This window comes from Onychostruthus taczanowskii, unplaced genomic scaffold (assembly GCF_017590055.1).
Source record: "Onychostruthus taczanowskii isolate IOZ18803 unplaced genomic scaffold, ASM1759005v1 scaffold110, whole genome shotgun sequence".
Classification (NCBI taxonomy): domain Eukaryota; kingdom Metazoa; phylum Chordata; class Aves; order Passeriformes; family Passeridae; genus Onychostruthus; species Onychostruthus taczanowskii.
Genome location: NW_024497630.1, coordinates 162322 through 178823, shown reverse-complemented (window position 1 = coordinate 178823; position 16502 = coordinate 162322). Strand labels below are relative to the sequence as shown.

General features: G+C 56.7%; 2 protein-coding genes across 2 annotated transcripts in view; one reads left to right on the top strand and one right to left on the bottom strand.

Moving 5' to 3' along the window:
* Nucleotides 1-973: 973 nt before the first annotated feature.
* On the bottom strand, nucleotides 974-6173 carry PLEKHJ1 (pleckstrin homology domain containing J1). The gene is made up of 6 exons (XM_041423210.1): nucleotides 6053-6173; nucleotides 4691-4758; nucleotides 3630-3696; nucleotides 1842-1932; nucleotides 1595-1658; nucleotides 974-1133 (listed from the first exon to the last, which is right to left on the bottom strand). The coding sequence occupies exons 1-6, from the start codon at nucleotides 6165-6167 to the stop codon at nucleotides 1068-1070; spliced, it is 471 nt and encodes a 156-aa protein (XP_041279144.1). The 5' UTR covers nucleotides 6168-6173; the 3' UTR covers nucleotides 974-1067.
* Nucleotides 6174-6266: 93 nt separating this feature from the next.
* Nucleotides 6267-16502, top strand: part of SF3A2 (splicing factor 3a subunit 2) — a 10869-nt gene continuing 633 nt past the window's right edge. Inside the window, exons 1-9 of the mRNA XM_041422677.1 lie at nucleotides 6267-6293; nucleotides 8116-8286; nucleotides 9595-9666; nucleotides 11008-11054; nucleotides 11836-11945; nucleotides 13190-13239; nucleotides 13839-13979; nucleotides 15236-15304; nucleotides 16377-16495. Coding sequence (XP_041278611.1) covers nucleotides 8161-8286; nucleotides 9595-9666; nucleotides 11008-11054; nucleotides 11836-11945; nucleotides 13190-13239; nucleotides 13839-13979; nucleotides 15236-15304; nucleotides 16377-16495 — 734 coding nt within the window. The 5' untranslated portion in view covers nucleotides 6267-6293; nucleotides 8116-8160. The remainder of the gene's footprint in view (nucleotides 6294-8115; nucleotides 8287-9594; nucleotides 9667-11007; nucleotides 11055-11835; nucleotides 11946-13189; nucleotides 13240-13838; nucleotides 13980-15235; nucleotides 15305-16376; nucleotides 16496-16502) is intronic.

Genomic DNA, 16502 nt, shown 5'->3' with positions numbered 1-16502 from the left:
TCCTGGGAGTTTTCCTGGGCTGGTTCCAGGGAAGCTGCTCTGGCAGTCAAGAATCTGGGTGTACTGCAGACTTGGGTGTGGGGAGTGTCCTCCATCCTTCATGTCTGGGCAGTTTTCCTTGGTGCAGCCAGAGCCAGGGCTGATCCTATGGGGATGTTGTTCCTAATCCTTATCTCTTCCCTGCAGGAGCTCCAGGACAGGCAACCCTGGTTCCCTGGCAGCTCACTGTGACCTTGGCACAGTTTTTTGGTCTGTCCCTTTGGACAAAGGGGACACACAGAAGGGAGAAAAGCTGCAGCAGTGGCTCAGGGAATGAAGGGTTAATGCCTGGCTGTGCGGGTGCATGTCCTGCAGCTCCATCCTCCAGCCAAAGGGAGCAGCTCCTGCCTTTGCCAGCTTCTCCATCTGCCTCCTCCCTGGGAAGCTGGATCACTGCAGAGCTCTGCAGCCAGGCAGGATCACACAGGGATCTCTCCCTGCCTTTGTTCCCTCGTGCTCTGCAGCTTTGTTCTTTTGGATGGGCTTATCCAGCCCCCAGGAATTGCAGCACCTGCCATGGGGAGGGAAAAGAGGACCCCAAGAGGTCGTGGCTGCACAGGGCTGCAGATGCTCCTCTCCATCAGCTGGAGCTGTGGCTGAGCTGGAGGAACTCCCACTCCTCCCTGGAGGGCAGGAGGGGGTTTATTTGGAGCTCAGAAATGCATCAGTCACATCCTCTTACAGCCAGGAATGAGCCCTGGGCTGGCTCCTGGGAGACTGCAGGAGGATCCTGAGCAGAAGGGTGGAGCTGGCCCGGGTGGCCCCAGCACAGCCTGGAGGAGAGCAGGTGCTGGGAGCTCTGTCAGCCCCTGCCTCTGCCCACCCCAGGGCTGGGGGCTCTGCTCCCACTGCAGCACCCACGGAGCAGCTCAGCCCCCCAGCTGGGGCACTGGGAATGTGCAATGAATTCCTTAAAAAAAAAAGTACAAAACGATTGGGGTAATAAATAAAAAAGTCCCGTGGTCACTGTGGGGAGCTGCTGTCCCTCCCAGGGGGCTGGGGTGGAGCCAGCTGCAGCCAGGTGAGGGTTACTGCCTGTGTGCTCCCAGCTGGAAACGAGCTTCCTCCGAGATTCCATACTGCTCCAGGGGGTCCTGTGGGGAGCACAGGGAGGCACCAGTGAGATGCAGATAAAGCCCAGCAGCCCTTGGGACACACAGGACACAGCAGGGAGCCAAGGTCCAGGGGAGCCACAGCCACCTCCCTCCCTGGAGCAGGGATGCTCCCGGCACCTGGCAGGGGGTGAGCAGCATCTCTACCCAAGGATCTGCCCAGGGCTGGTGTGAACTGCTCCAGAGAGCCCCTGGGAGGCCAGGCCAGCTCTGGACCTGTCCAGCTCCAAACCTTGGGCCTCTCCAGCACTGGAATGTGTGCATCAGGGTTGGAGTGAGCACCCAGGGCAAGGTGCTCAGGTCTGGCTGTGGAGACCACAGCTCGCTATGGAATGTGGGATCTCCTTCCCACACACAGCGTGGGCAGGACTGGCAGCAACAGCCCCTGCTGCCACCCAAAGGCATCAGTCACACCTGAGCAGTGCCTGCAGGGACTCACTCACCTTCCCTGTCATCTTCTGGATCTCGTTCCTGTAGAAAATCAGGCTCCTCCTCAGGAACTCATAGCTGCAAGACAGGAACAGAGCATGGGAAGGGCTGAGCAGAGAAGGATGTGGGGAAGTTTCAGATGCTATTTAGAGCTGGAGGGAAGCTTGTCTGGGAGGAGACAAGCACTGCCCTCCCAGTTCCTGATCCCAGAACACAGCCCAGAGCCCCCAGCACTGCCCTGGCTCTGAGGGCTCAGCCCACCTGGCTCTCTTGAGTGCCTCGACCCACTCCTGGCACTGCTCCTCCGTGGCACACTCGAAGCAGTATTTCCTCTCTGGCTCCTCGATGAAACCTGCCAGGGACAAGGAAAAGGCTCCAGGCAGGTCCTGGCAGAGCTGCTGCTGCTCCCCTGACTCCCTCTCCAGACTCTGCCAGGCCATAATTAGCAGCTCTGTTAACTAAGATGAGCTGGGAATGAGTCTGCAACCACAACCTCCAGCCCCTGTCCCATTCCCTGGGTGGCTCTGGGTGCCTGGGGCAGCTGCCCACAGCATTTCCCAGCTTACAGCAGCCAGAGACCTCGGGAAGGGCAACTCCCCAATCTGAGGGTGAACTGGACTGGACCAGCATGGCCAGAACCAGGACTGACTCCCTGAGGCCCCTTGCAAAGACAGCAGGGGTTTAAATCCAAGTGGGAAACAGCCCTGAGAGGAACTGGGATACCTGCAGGGAGCAGCCAGCCAAGGAGTTACACTGCACTGGGAGAAGGCCCAGAGCTGCCTTTGCTGGAGGCTTTTGGGAACGTGGCACTCCCGTGGTACTCCCAGCATGGAGAGCAGGTCCTGGTGCCACTCCAGTTCTTGACCAGGACATGTCCCCAGCTCCTGTCCCCAAAGCTCTGCTGAGCAGACCCTCAGGGCTGCTGCTGCCAAACACCTGGGTCAGGCTGCACCAGCACCTCAGGGTGTGCTGTGGACACACCCCAACACCAGGCACTGCTGGGTTTAACCCTGCTCAGGAGTCTTCCCCCACCAGAGCTCCCAACACCTCTAAAGCCCCAAAATCCAGCACATGGTGCAGTGGGCTCAGCGTGTTCAGGCAGTTTGAGGGTCCTTTGGAAGCACAGAGCAGAGCCACAGCTGTGCCTGGCAGCCAGGCCAAAAGATACAGGGATGGCCTTGGAGAAACATCCTGTTATTGTGGCCACATACCTCTGGCACAGGGGAGAGCTGCAGGATGAAAGGCTGCTCCCAGGGGAGCTGGCCCAGCTGCAGCTGCACAAGGACACACAGAGGGGAGGATGGGGCTGGAGCAGCTTTATCTGAGCCTCTCCAGGCTGTTTTTTGGATAAAATGCAGCAGCACAGAGCAGATCTGTCAATAACCAAGCTCCCCCTGCCAGGGATTCCACAGGCACCCAGTGGGGCCTGGCTGCTCTTCGTGCTGCTCTGCACGTGCAGCTGTGCAAATCCCACAGGCTGTGCCATGGAATGTCCCTGAGATCTCCTCAGGATGGGCCACAGGCACAGTGAGGAACAGCTGGCAGCTGAGGAGGGAAAGGCTGAGGAATTGGTAAAGTTGGAAAAGGCCTTTGAGATCATCAGGTCCAACCACCAGCCCAACACCACCAGGTTCACCCCTGTCCCCAGGTGCCACAGCCACACCTCTTCTGAACACTCCCAGGGATGGTGACTGCCCCACTGCCCTGGGCAGCCTCTGCCAGTACTTCCAAACCTCTTGGTGAGGAAATTTTCCCCAGTATCCAACCTAAACCTGTCCTGGGCACAACTGGAGGTCATTTCCTCTCGTCCTGTCCCGTTTCCTGGGAGCAGAGCCTGACCCCACAGAGGGAGAGGAGAAGGGCTGGGGCAGTGACCCCACAGAGGGAGAGGAGAAGGGCTGGGGCAGTGACCCCACAGAGGGAGAGGAGAAGGGCTGAGCCGAGCCCAGTGCCCCCAGGGAAACAGGGAAAGCAGGAACTGAGCAGTCCAACATGTCCTTTCCCACATGCCACCAGGGGAAGGCAAAGGGGAGCACAGGCAGCACTCACTGATGGAGAAGACGTTCTCCTCCTCTTTGGTGATCTTGCAGTGCTCCAGCAGCAGAGCTCCAATGGGCTGGAAAACACAAGCAGAGAGGGTTTAACCCACAGAGCCCCCAGCACCACGAGGGCTGAACCCACCCTGGAGCCTTTTAAGCAACTTTCACAAGCTGGTGCTGCATTTAAATAATTCAGTCTGATTGCACCATATTTCATGTTCCTTTAATCAACCTTTTCATTCCAGTCTCACCTGTAGCACTTTGCATTTATTAATTAGGTGTTAATCACCTCTCCTGACTCAGATTCAGCCTTCACCACTCTGTGACACCAGGGAAGAACTTTTGCTTTTAAAATCAAAGATGAACCATTTACTGTGACACCCAGAATAACCAACACTGAGCTGTGCAAGGGCAGTCCTGGAGCCTTGCAAGGGGTTACACAGTGTGAGGGGAGCTGGAGTAGCTCAGGATGGACAAAAAGCCACCTGATGCTACTCAGGGACCTGGGACAGCAGGTGACACTGGCCATGAACAAGAGCAACCACAGGAAATCCTTGTCCCAGTGAACCAAAGTGTCAGAAGCAGATCAGACAGCAGGGAAGAGATTGAAAACCTGATTTATCTTGTATTTCATAGAACTCTGGATTGGAAGAGACCCCAAAGCCCATCCAGTGCCACCCCTGCCATGGCAGGGATGCCTTCCACTGTCCCAGGTCACTCCAAGCCCTGTCCAGCCCGGCCTTGGGCACTGCCAGGGATCCAGGGGCAGCCACAGCTGCTCTGGGCACCCTGTGCCAGGGCCTGCCCACCCTGCCAAGGAACAATTCCTGCCCAATATCCCATCCAGCCCTGCCCTCTGGCAGTGGCAGCCATTCCCTGTGTCCTGTCCCTCCAGGCCTTGTCCCCAGTCCCTCTGCAGCTCTCCTGGAGCCCTGCTGAGCTGTTGGAAGAGGAAAGCTGGACACTGTTCCAGCTCTGTCCCTGCACCATTTTCCCAGCCCACACAATCCAGGCACAGAAAGAGAAGAAAGGAGGAGGGGAACAAGCCCCACCCAGAGGCCCAAGCCCTACCTCGGCCTCATCGGTGCGGAAGTAGAAGAGAAAATTCACCACGAGCTTCACCAGGCGCTTCTTCAGCACTGCAGGGACACGAGGCAGCAGGGCTGAGGCAGGGGGCACTCCCCAGTGGGGGCACCCTGCCAGCCCTGCCAGCCCTCAGCATGGCACTGACCCCACCAAAGCACCCCCCGAGGCTGCTCCCCCAAACGCTGCCTGGGGTGCCAAAGTGGCCTCAGGGTGCCAGAGCCCCTGAGCAGCTCCTGGGCAGCCAGAGCTCACAGCAGCACCTCAGGGCCTCAGGCACGCCAGGAAAAGCTCCAGACCCCAGGAGCCCTGCCTGGAGCTGCCAGCACGGGCCTCACCCCCAAGGCACAAAGTCCAGCAGCTCCTCAGGAGGAAAGGCTCAGGACAAGGGAGTGAGTGCAACACTCCAGGGCTGGTGTGCAAGGGAATTTGCTGGGAGATTTCAGGGAAGAGCTTCTTCCCCAGATCCCCTGGAAACGGGGGATCTCTGGGGATCTCCCTGAGCCCAGCCCAGCCCCAGAACCTCCCTCCACACCCAGACTGCATCCCACCACTCGTGCTCCCCATTCCCACACTCCAGCCCTGCCAGTCTGCCTGTGCCCAGTCCTCCCAGTGCACCCAGTGCTGCCCACCCAGTACAGCCAGTCCGCCCCTGTGCCCAGTGTTCCCAGTCCTGCCCTGGTTTCCCAGTCTGGATTCTCCAGCACCCTCAGTCCTCCCCCCCAGCTTCCCCAGTCCCTCTCCAGCCTTGCCTCCCAATAACTCCAGGTCTGATTCTGCAGTCGGGGCCCCTCAAGTACCCCCAGTCCGTTTCTCACGTGTGATTCTCCAGTTCCCCCAGCCCCACCACCCAGGGCACCGAGCCTCTCTCCCAGTCCCTCCCCAGTACCTCCAGTCCTGATTCTGCAGTCGGGGCCCCCCAGTTCTGACCCACCTTCACCCTTCTCCCCACACCGCCCTCCAGCCTTGCCCCCTCTGCAGTCGGGGCCCCCCAGTTCTGACCCACCTTCACCCTCCTCCCCACACAGCCCTCCAGCCTTGCCCCCCCTCTCCCAGCCTCCCCCAGTTCTCCCAGTCCTGACTCGGTCCTGCCCCAGTTTCTCACTGCAGATTCTCCAGTATCCTCAGTCCCATCATCCCAGTTCTCCCAGTCCCTCCTCGCCCACTGCTCCCACTTTCCCAGCCCGGATCCTCCAGCACCCCCAGCTCTCCCAGTCCCTCTCCAGTAACCCCAGCCCTGATTCCCCACTCGGGGCCCTCAGGTACCCCCGGTCCGGTCCTGCCCTGCTCCTACCCCCGTAACCCCAGCCCTGACTCCTCCCTCAGGCCCCTCCGCGGACTTCCCCTCACCGCTGCCCTTCTTGGGGACGCTCATGCGGATCTCGGCCGCTTTCTCGGCGGGCTGGCGGGCCAGGGACAGCAGCTCCCGCTCGTTGTAGCGCATGGCGGGCCCGCCCCGGCCCATGGCCCCGCCCGGGCCGCCGGAAGCGCCCTCAGCGCCGCCGGAAGCGCTCGCGGGGCGGCGGCAGCGCGCATGCGCCGGGACGGGAGCGCGCATGCGCCGGGGAGAGGAGAGCGGGGCCGCGCTCAGGTATGGAGCGGGGGAGGGGGCTGTGAGGGGAACGGGGGAACTGGAGCTGAAAAAACTGGGAGAGCTGGGTATGGAGGGACTGGGAGGGCTGAGCAGCCTGGGTGGTGGGGCTGAGGGACATGGAGAATCACGAGTGGGAAACTGGGGGTAGGGCCCGGGCAGGGTTTGGGCTACTGGGAGGATCAGCAGGGCAGGAGCAGGGACACCTGGGGGACCCCGAGTGCAGACGCCCCGGCCCATGGCCCCGCCCGGGCCGCCGGAAGCGCCCTCAGCGCCGCCGGAAGCGCTCGCGGGGCGGCGGCAGCGCGCATGCGCCGGGACGGGAGCGCGCATGCGCCGGGGAGAGGAGAGCGGGGCCGCGCTCAGGTATGGAGCGGGGGAGGGGGCTGTGAGGGGAACGGGGGAACTGGAGCTGGAGCTGAAAAAACTGGGAGTGCTGGGAAGGAGGGACTGGGAGGGCTGGGCAGCCTGGGTGGTGGGGCTGAGGGAACTGGAGAATCACGAGTGGGAAACTGGGGGTAGGGCCCGGGCAGGGTTTGGGCTACTGGGAGGATCAGCAGGGCAGGAGCAGGGACACCTGGGGGACCCCGAGTGCAGAACTGGGATGGAGTTACTGGAAAAGTACTGGGGGAACTGGGTGAGAGGACTGGGAGTGCTGGAGAATCTGGGCTGGAAAGCCAAGGGTGCTGGAAAAGAGAGAACTGGGGTGGTGGGGTGGGGGAACTGGAGAATCACGAGTAAGAAACTGGGGGTCCTGGGAGCATCAGGAGGGCAGGACTGGGGGTACCTGGGGCCCCTGGCTGCAGAATCAGGACTGGAGTTGCTGGAGGGGGCCTGGGAGAACTGGGTGGGAGGACTGGGGTACTAGAGAATCAGGATAAGGAAAATGGGGGTAGAACTGGGAGAATCAGGAGAAGCAGGACTTGAGGTTATTTGGGGAGCCTCGACAGGAGAGTCAGGACTGGAGTTAGAGGAGAGGGACTGGGGAAGAGGCACTGGGAGAACTGGGTGCTCTGGAGAATCCAGGCTGGGAAACCAGGGGTAGGATCAAGACAGAACTGGGAGTACTGGGTGAGGAGGGACTGAGGGAACTGGAGAATCACGAGTGGGAAACTGGGGTAGGGCCAGGGAAGGACTGGGAGTACCGGGAGGATCGGGAGGAGCACCCGAGTGGGAGTCAGTGAGCCTTGACTGGAGAACCAGGACTGGAGCTACTGGGGGATGTGGCTGGAGAGGGACTGGGGGAGAGACTGGGAGAACTGGGTGCTCTGTGGGGAAGGATTTGGGGTTCCTCAAAGGTCTTTCCAGTGTTTGGGCTCTGTGTGGGGAGGTCTAGGGAGGGCTCTGACCTTGCAGAGGGCAGGGGGGACTCCAGGGCCTCGCCTGGGGCTTGGGGACACTGCTCAGAGCCCCCGGCCTTGTTGGGGGGCTCTGACCCTGCCGTGGTGTTGGGGCTGGCGGGGGGTGGCCCTGGGGCTTTGGGGGGTTTTGGGGTGGTGGGGAGCAGCAGACCTGCTGGTGGGGAGGGGCGAGCTCTGAGGCTGGTGGTGCCTCAGGTGAGGGGGGAAGGCTCCTCTGGTGGGGCTGCTTGGCCTCGCTGGGGCCCAGCTGTGCTTGGGAGTGGCTGAAGAGATGGGAAGGGCCCCAGGGGGATTTTCTGCATCCTTTTACTCTGCTTCCCTGAGTTTCCAGATGTGCTCCCTGTGGGATTGCATCCCGTGGCGTGTGCCCAGGGCGCGTCTGGGCTGTCACCCCCGCCCTCGCTGCTGGGGCTGAGCAGTCCTGTGGCTCGGTTGTCACTGACGCTCCTTTCTTTTCCCAGTCTCTGGGTTTCTCCGGGAGCAGCTGAGGCGCAGACAGCCCCGCCATGGATTTCCAGCACCGCCCCGGCGGTAAAACGGGCAGCGGGGGCGTGGCCTCGGCCTCCGAGAGCAACCGCGACCGGCGGGAGCGCCTGCGGCAGCTGGCCCTGGAGACCATCGACATCAACAAGGTACAGGGGACACGGGCAGGGCCACACCCGTGGGATCCTGGCCTGGTTTGGGTTGAAAGGACCGTTAAAGCTCATCCAGGGACATCTGCAACTGTCTCAGGTTGCTCCAAGCCCTGGGATTGGGCACTTCCAGGGACGCAGAGGCAGCCACAGCTGCTCTGGGAAATCCATGCCAAGGCCTCCTCACCCTCACAGTCAAGAATTTCTACCCAATATCCCATCTAAACCAATTCTTGGTCTATCTGAAGCCATTCCCTGTTGTCCTGTCCCCCCAGGCCCTTTTCCAAGGTTCCCCTCCAGCTCACTTGGAGCCCCTTTAGGCCAGCGGGGGCGTGGCCTCGGCCTCCGAGAGCAACCGCGACCGGCGGGAGCGCCTGCGGCAGCTGGCCCTGGAGACCATCGACATCAACAAGGTACAGGGGACACGGGCAGGGCCACACCCGTGGGATCCTGGCCTGGTTTGGGTTGAAAGGACCGTTAAAGCTCATCCAGGGACATCTGCAACTGTCTCAGGTTGCTCCAAGCCCTGGGATTGGGCACTTCCAGGGACGCAGAGGCAGCCACAGCTGCTCTGGGAAATCCATGCCAAGGCCTCCTCACCCTCACAGTCAAGAATTTCTACCCAATATCCCATCTAAACCAATTCTTGGTCTATCTGAAGCCATTCCCTGTTGTCCTGTCTCCCCAGGCCCTTTTCCAAAGTTCCCCTCCAGCTCTCTTGGAGCCCCTTTAGGATTCATGGTCACCCCAGAGCCTTCTCATCTCCAGGCTGAGGATTGGTTTGGGTTTAAATACTCCTGTTTCTGGGCATGTGAGGATTGAATAAGGAGTATTTGGGACAGAGTGACAGGGAGGTGCCAGCTCTTGTGTATCCATCTATGTCCAGTCTCTCCAGGGCTGGTTTGGGTTGTGGTGTTTCCTGGTGAGTTGGGAATTCTGTCACAATGCACACAGCTGCTGTTGGTTCTCTTTTTATTCTTTCTAAAGTTCTCTTGTGCTGTTAATTTAAGATCTGAACTCAGCTACAGGATCCTAGGATATCCTGAGCTGGATCCCTCAGGGATGCTCAGGCCAGCCCCTGTCCCTGCCCAGCCACCCCAACAAGCCCACCCTGAGCACCCCTGGCAGCGCTGTCCAAACGCTCCTGCAGCTCTGGCAGCCTTGGGGCCGGGACCATTCCCTGGGCAGCCTGGGCAGTGCCAGCAGCCTGTGGGGGGAGGAACCACTTCCTCCAGTGCAGAACTCTGCAGTATTTTGGTTATTCTCCTGCTTTGCCAACTTGTAACTTGTCCATAATTCTTTTCCCAGGACCCCTATTTTATGAAAAATCATCTGGGCTCCTACGAGTGCAAGCTTTGCCTGACGCTCCACAACAATGAGGTGAGGGGAACAGCTGCCTGTCCTGATCCCAGCAGCAGCAACTTGGGAATAACAGGAGCTTCAGCACCTGGGCAGTGACTGCAGAGATGTGAGGGTTGGTGTCTTGGTTTGAGAAGACAGGTGTCTGCTAAGGAAGGCAGGAGCCTCCCCTGAAATGGAAAATGTAAAACCCCTCCCAGTGAATTGTTATAAATTTGAAATTAAGGGGCTCTCATGCAAATATATGGGAGCAGGAATAACAGTTATTTATTAGGGAAGAAAATAAATAAAATAAACAGTGAAGTAAAACAAAACAACCCTGCCAGAGTCAGAATAGACCTGATCCCTGTGTGTCAGGGTGGTGGCACAGTCCCATCCCAGGGGGGCTCAGCCCTCCTGCAGTGCCAGCTGTGGTTCTGCTGGAGCAGGGATCCTGCACAAGGCTGGAGTTTTCCTCTGGAGCTCCAGGGCTGCTGGAGATGGGCCTGCTCTCCCTCTGGGAATGCAGGGCAGGAGAAAGCTGCTCCTCTGGGAATGCAGTGGGCAAAGGCTGCTGGGGTGTTCCAGGCTCAGATTGTATCCAGGTAGGAATGCTTGGCTCCTGCCCTGGGCGGAGCATCTCCCCATGGGATGCTGGAATTTGATCAGCCCTGCAGGGACACTCAGTGGCCATGGACAGCAGAGATCTCCTGGAGGGAGGGTTGGCTGTGGGACAGATAAAACTGCCCAGTGAACAGAGATACCTGCCCCACCTCTGACAGATGGGGATAGAATACACATTGCCTTGCAGTCTAGGACAGGTGGTTAAGCCTGACACAGTGTGCACTGTGATCTTGTTGAGGAGTGTAGTTTTCTTCTGAAGGTTCAGTAGTAGTGTAGATGAGCTTAGTCTTCTGTGAATCTAGTAAAAAAGAAAGCTGTTCTTAGAATCTAGTAGAGAAAGGCTGCTTCTGGTGTTCTAAATCTGAGATTATATCTAAGTAAGAATACTTAGCTCCTCCCCCTGAGCAGACCATCTCTCAATGAAATGATGTAATTTTATCAGTTATGCAGTGAGATTCAATAGCCCATTAACAAAAGATAACTCCCCTGAGGGGAGATTAGTTGTAGAACAGATAAAGTAAACCGCCCAATTAAGAAAAAATGACTGCCCCACTTCTAACATAAAAGAAATAAAATACACACATATCTTATAACCCAAGACATTGTGACAGCTCAGCAGCTGAGAGCAATCTGCACTTTTGGAGTGAGAGTCCTCTGTGCTGAGGATTAAAACACCCTTGCCAGGGAGTGATGCAATCACCCTGTGACAGGAATGTTTCAGTCATGGCTTCATAACTTCTACCTTGGTTTTTATTTCAGGGGAGTTACTTAGCACATACCCAGGGGAAGAAGCATCAGACCAATTTGTAAGTCACCCTCTACCATAACTTTATTCTCCATTATTGAAGCACTTTAATTTTATGATGTTGGGTGTCTGTAGTCCTTTAACTCTATTGTACTCTGCTTGATTGTTCTTTTACTGTGGTTCCTCATGCAGCCAGGAGGCACAGCCTGGATCTGCTTGAAAAATGGTGCCGAAAATCTCCATTTTAAGCTATAGTTCAAATCCAGTTCTGAAATTGCTGAAGGAAGAGGGAGATGGAGTTTCAAAAGCAAATTGTCTTAGTCTTTTTAGAAGGACCTCTGCCTGCCAGAGCTCCAGGAACATTTGGACAATGCTGTCAAGGATGCTCAGGGGGGATTGGGGTGTCTGTGCAGGACCAGGGGCTGGATTTGATGATCCTTGTGGGTCCTTTCAGCTCAGGAGATTCCAAGATTCTGTGATCTGGATTTGTCAATACAGGTTTGGAGAAGTTTGGTAGTTTTGTTTTAAGGAATCCAGTTTGCTTTGCTTGATCTGTGGGTTTGGCTTTATCTGTTGCTTTTTCTTTTTTTTTTTTTGTTTGTTTTCATTTTGGTTTCAAGAATTAAAGACTTCTCAAATCCATCTGTGGAGCCTGGCCTCAAGGTCATGGTGAGGGTGGATCAGATGGTTGAGTGACAGCCTTTAGCTAGGGGGAGGATGGATACAGCTGGGGAAGGGAAATATGATTTCCTGTGGAATGCTGTGCTGAGGGATTCAAACTGCTCCTGGGTTTCCTTTAGAAACAAGGGCAGGTAACCCTTAAATTCTAAATTAATCCCCAGAGCTCGACGAGCTGCCAAGGAAGCCAAGGAAGCCCCTGCCCAGCCTGCCCCAGAGAAGGTCAAAGTGGAAGTGAAGAAATTTGTGAAAATTGGGCGCCCAGGCTACAAGGGTGAGTCAGGAGGTCCCTGATGGGCAGTGCCTGCCTGGCTGGGATGTGAATTATTTATTAGTCTTTTTAGCAGCTCTGCCCATGAATAAGATATGGGCTCTCTCCTGGAGTCTTTTTATTGTTTAAATTGCTCGTGGAACATCTCTTTATGGCTGACAGGCAGGGAGAGCCACTTCAATAATAGATGGGTGTGTCTCAGGCTGCCAGGGAGATGATGGCATTTCATCTCCTCCTTCTCTTGTGCTGCAGCACCTTTCATTAATGCTGTAAATCACTCACTCCATGCAGAACTCATGGGCTTTTTTCTGTTTTTCATGGTTTTTTTGGCCTTCAGTACAAAATTTGGCTTTTTAATCTCACCAGTGCTTTGCCCCACAGCAGCTGAACTTCAGTAGAGGAGAATCATGGAATAATTCAGGTTGGAAAATACCTTTAAGATCTCTGAGTCCAGCTGTAAACTTAGCACTGCCAAGGTCACAACTAAACTATGTCCCCAAGTGCCATATCCACAGGTGTCTTAACACTTCCAGGGATGGTGATTCCTGAACACCCCTTCCAATGCTTTACAGCTCTTTCAGGGAAGGAATTTTCCCAATATCCAACCTAAATCTGGCCCAGCCTGAGGCTGTTCCCTCTCCTCCTGTCCCTGTTCCCTGGAGCAGAGCCCGACCCCCTCAGCTGTCCCCTCTGTCAGGAGTTGTGCAGAGCCACAAGGTCCCCCTGAGCCTCCTTTTCTCCAGGCTGAGCCCCTTTCCAGCTCCCTTAGCCTCTCCTGGTGCTCCAGACCCTTCCCCAGCTCTGTTCCCTCCCCTGGACAACCCCAACCCCTCAATGTCCTTCTTGGGGTGAGGGGCCCAAACCTGCCCATGGCAGTGACACAGTCCCAGAGTGGTTTGGGTTGGAGGGACCTCAAAGCCCATCCAGTACCACCCTTGCCAAGGCAGGGACACCTTCCACTGTCCCAGGCTTCTCCAAACCCCAGTGTCCAGCCTGGCCTTGGGCACTGCCAGGGATCCAGGGGCAGCCACAGCTGCTCTGGGCACCCTGTGCCAGGGCCTGCCCACCCTCACAGAAGTAGCTTTGGTTAAAAATAATGTGACATTTTGTTTGATAAACAGGAGAAAAATCTTGTAATATTTAATTGTTGGAAATTTTGTAGGTTTCCCAGGGCAGATTAATGCTGCTCTCACCCTGCTGGGGCATGTTCTTATCTTTCTTAAATATATATATATTTTTTTTTACAGTGACCAAACAGAGAGACCCAGAAACAGGCCAGCAGAGCCTTCTCTTTCAGGTAAGGGCATGGTTGAAACTCTCCTTGTCGGGTTTTCCAGGTAGCACTGCTGCTAAATGAGCACTTCTTTGCAGGATCCATGAAATCAGTAATAGTAAGGAGGCCTTATCTTCCTAGTTGCTGCAGCTGATTGTGTTGAGCAAATCCCTGAGCTCAGCTATCAGGCTGTGTAGTGGGAGAGGAATGTGGAGTCTGAGGTGGAATGAGTTGAGAATCACAGGATAGTTTGGGCTGGAAGGAACTTTTGAAATTATCTGTTTGCAACCCCCTGTGATGGGCAGGGACACCTTCCTTGAGACCAGGTTGCTCTAACTCTGGCCTGGGACATTTCCAGGGATGGAACAGCCACAGCTTCTCTGGACCACCTGTGCCAGGGCCTCGCAACTCTTACAGGGAACAATTCCTTCCCAATATCTCTTCTAAATTTCCCCTAATTCAGTTTGGGGTCTTTAATCCCAAGCCATTCTGGGACTCTGCTGAGAGACCAAGGAGCATTTTGCATTGTGGTTTGCTCTGGGTATGCTCCACACTGGAGGAATGTGTTTGGAGCAGAGCTGGGGGTGCAGAGGGGGGTTGCTAAAGGTGTCCTGCCCCCCCAGATCGATTACCCTGAGATAGCTGAGAGCATCATGCCCCGGCACCGCTTCATGTCGGCCTACGAGCAGCGCATCGAGCCCCCGGACCGGCGCTGGCAGTACCTGCTGATGGCAGCAGAGCCCTACGAGACCATCGCCTTCAAGGTGAGACCTGGCAGGGAGCCTGGCAGACTGGCTGGGTTTGACAAGACAGGCGTGTGCTAAGGAAGGCAGCAGCCTCCCCTGAAATGGGAAATGTAAACCATCTCCTTCTAAATTGTTATAATTTTGAAATTAAGGGGAGCAGAGATCTGCTGGAGGGAGGGTTGGGTGTGGGGAGATAAAGAAAACTGCCCAATGAACAGAAGAGAGCTGCCCCACCTCTAACAGATAGGAATAGAATATCCCTATTTCCAACCTAAGACAGAGAGGAATCCTGGGAAAGCTGGAAGTGTTCCCTTCCTGCCTTTGCCAGGTCAAGGGACAGGATTGTCCTGCTCTGCTCTGCACTGGGGCAGCCTCACCTCCAGGGCTGGGGGCACTTTGGGCACCACGAGATCAGAAGGATCTAAAGCTGTTGGAGAGTGCCCAAAGGAGGGACACGGAGCTGGGGAAGGCTCTGAGGAGCGGCTGAGGGCACTTGGCTCGTTCAGCTGGAGCACAGGAGACTGAGGGGAGGCTCCTCGGGGGCTGCAGCTCCTCGCCAGGGGAGGCAGAGGGGCAGGGGCTGAGCTCTGCTCTGGGACAGGGACAGGAGGCCAGGAAGGGCTGGAGCTGTGCCAGGGCTTGGCATGGAGCTCAGGGAAAGGTTCGTGCCCCCGAGGGTGCTGGCGCTGCCCAGGCTGCCCAGGGAATGGGCCCGGCCCCAAGGCTGCCAGAGCTGCAGGAGCGTTTGGACAGCGCTGCCAGGGGTGCTCAGGGTGGGCATGTTGGGGTGGCTGTGCAGGGACAGGGGCTGGGCTGAGCATCCCTGAGGGTCCCTTCCAGCTCAGGATATTCTCTAATTAATTCCTAATGAACTCTCTGATGTCTGTGCTAACCCTCAGGGGTTAATAGAGTGGAAGGGGGGGTCTGGAAGACATGGTTGGAAGTTACTAAATCCCACTGAGGTTTGGTGGAGGACTCTGGCATGAAAACCAGACTGTGCTGAGCCCTGGGGAGCTGTGAATTCCCAGTGTCTGGCACAGACAGGAGCCTCCTGGGCTCCTCAGCTTCTGTGCAGATGTTCAGGGAGGGATTTTTGCTGGTTGTCCTTGACCGATAGGGAAGTAACTTAATTCTTTCCTGCCCCCACCTCTGTCTAATAACAACCCTGCAAGGCCTGGAATAACTGTGCTTATCTCACAGGCTCTGGGGCTAAAAAGGGCCTTTGAGCTAATCTGGTGCTGCTAAGAATAGCTCTGTGTTCTCTTTTGGTGCAGGTGCCAAGCAGAGAAATTGATAAAGCAGAGGGAAAGTTTTGGACTCACTGGAACAGAGAAACCAAGCAGGTAACTGAGGTTTTGTAATGTCTGTCCTTAAGGAGAGCAGAGCATCTTGGGAGAGTAACATCAGTTCTGTGCTGCTGCCTCTGCTGTTCAAATCTCCATTCCTCAGTGCACCTGTGCAGTGAGAGCTGACAGAGATCCTCCTGTGTGGGATCTTGGAGAGGATTCAGTTTCTGGCAGCAGCAGCAGGATGGGGCGTCAATACCCAGAGAAAAGGAGGCTCAGGGGAACCTTCTTGCTCTTACAGCTCCCTGACAGGAGGGTGCATTCAGAGAGAGCTCAGGCTCTGCTCCCAGGGAACAGGAGAAAGGACCAGAGGGAATGGCCTCAAGCTGTGCCAGGGGAGGTTTAAGTTGGATATTGGGAAAATTCCTTCACTGAAACATTGTCACGCATCGGAAGGGGCTGCCCAGGGCAGTGGTGAAGTAACCACCCCTGCAAGTGTTCAAAAACATGTGGATGTGGCATTTGTGGCCATGGTTTAGTGGTGAATGTGGTGGTGCTGGGTTGCTTGCTCGACTTGTTGATCATAGGGTTAGGTTTGGCTTTTCCCAGCTTAATGATTCCATGAGAAATGTGCAGCACCATGTCCTCTCCACGGCTCTGTGCCCTGTGTTCCCTCCACACACCTGCCTGAGGGAGCCTGGGGCTGGGGGGGCTCCCCTGTATCCAGGGGAGAGTGCCTGGGGGGCTCCCAGCCCTCACAGGAACCTCAGTGCTCAGAGTCCAGGAGTTAAAATCTGGAGCAAGGCTGGTGCCAGCCACAGATGCTGCCAGGGCTGGGACATCTGAGGGTGACAGGAGGGGCCTGAGCTGTGCTCTGGGGCAGGGAGCAGCTCCTGGGTGCTGGCAGAGCTGTCACCAGGGTGCTGGCACTGCCCAGGCTGCCCAGGGAATGGTCCCAAGGCTGCCAGAGCTCCAGGAGCCCTCAGGGATGCTCAGGGTGGGGTTGTTGGGGTGGCTGTGCAGGGACAGATCAGTGATCCCTGAGGGTCCCTCCCAGCTCAGGATACTCCAGGATTCTGTCAATCCCTGATTAATTGTTCCCTTTTCTCTGCTTTCCTCCCATGCCCAGTTCTTCCTTCAATTCCACTTCAAGATGGAGAAGCCCCCGGCCCCCCCGAACCTCCCCCCAGGGCCCCCGACCGTCAAGCGGCCGCCGCCCCCTCCCCTGATGAACGGGCTGCCCCCGCGGCGGTAG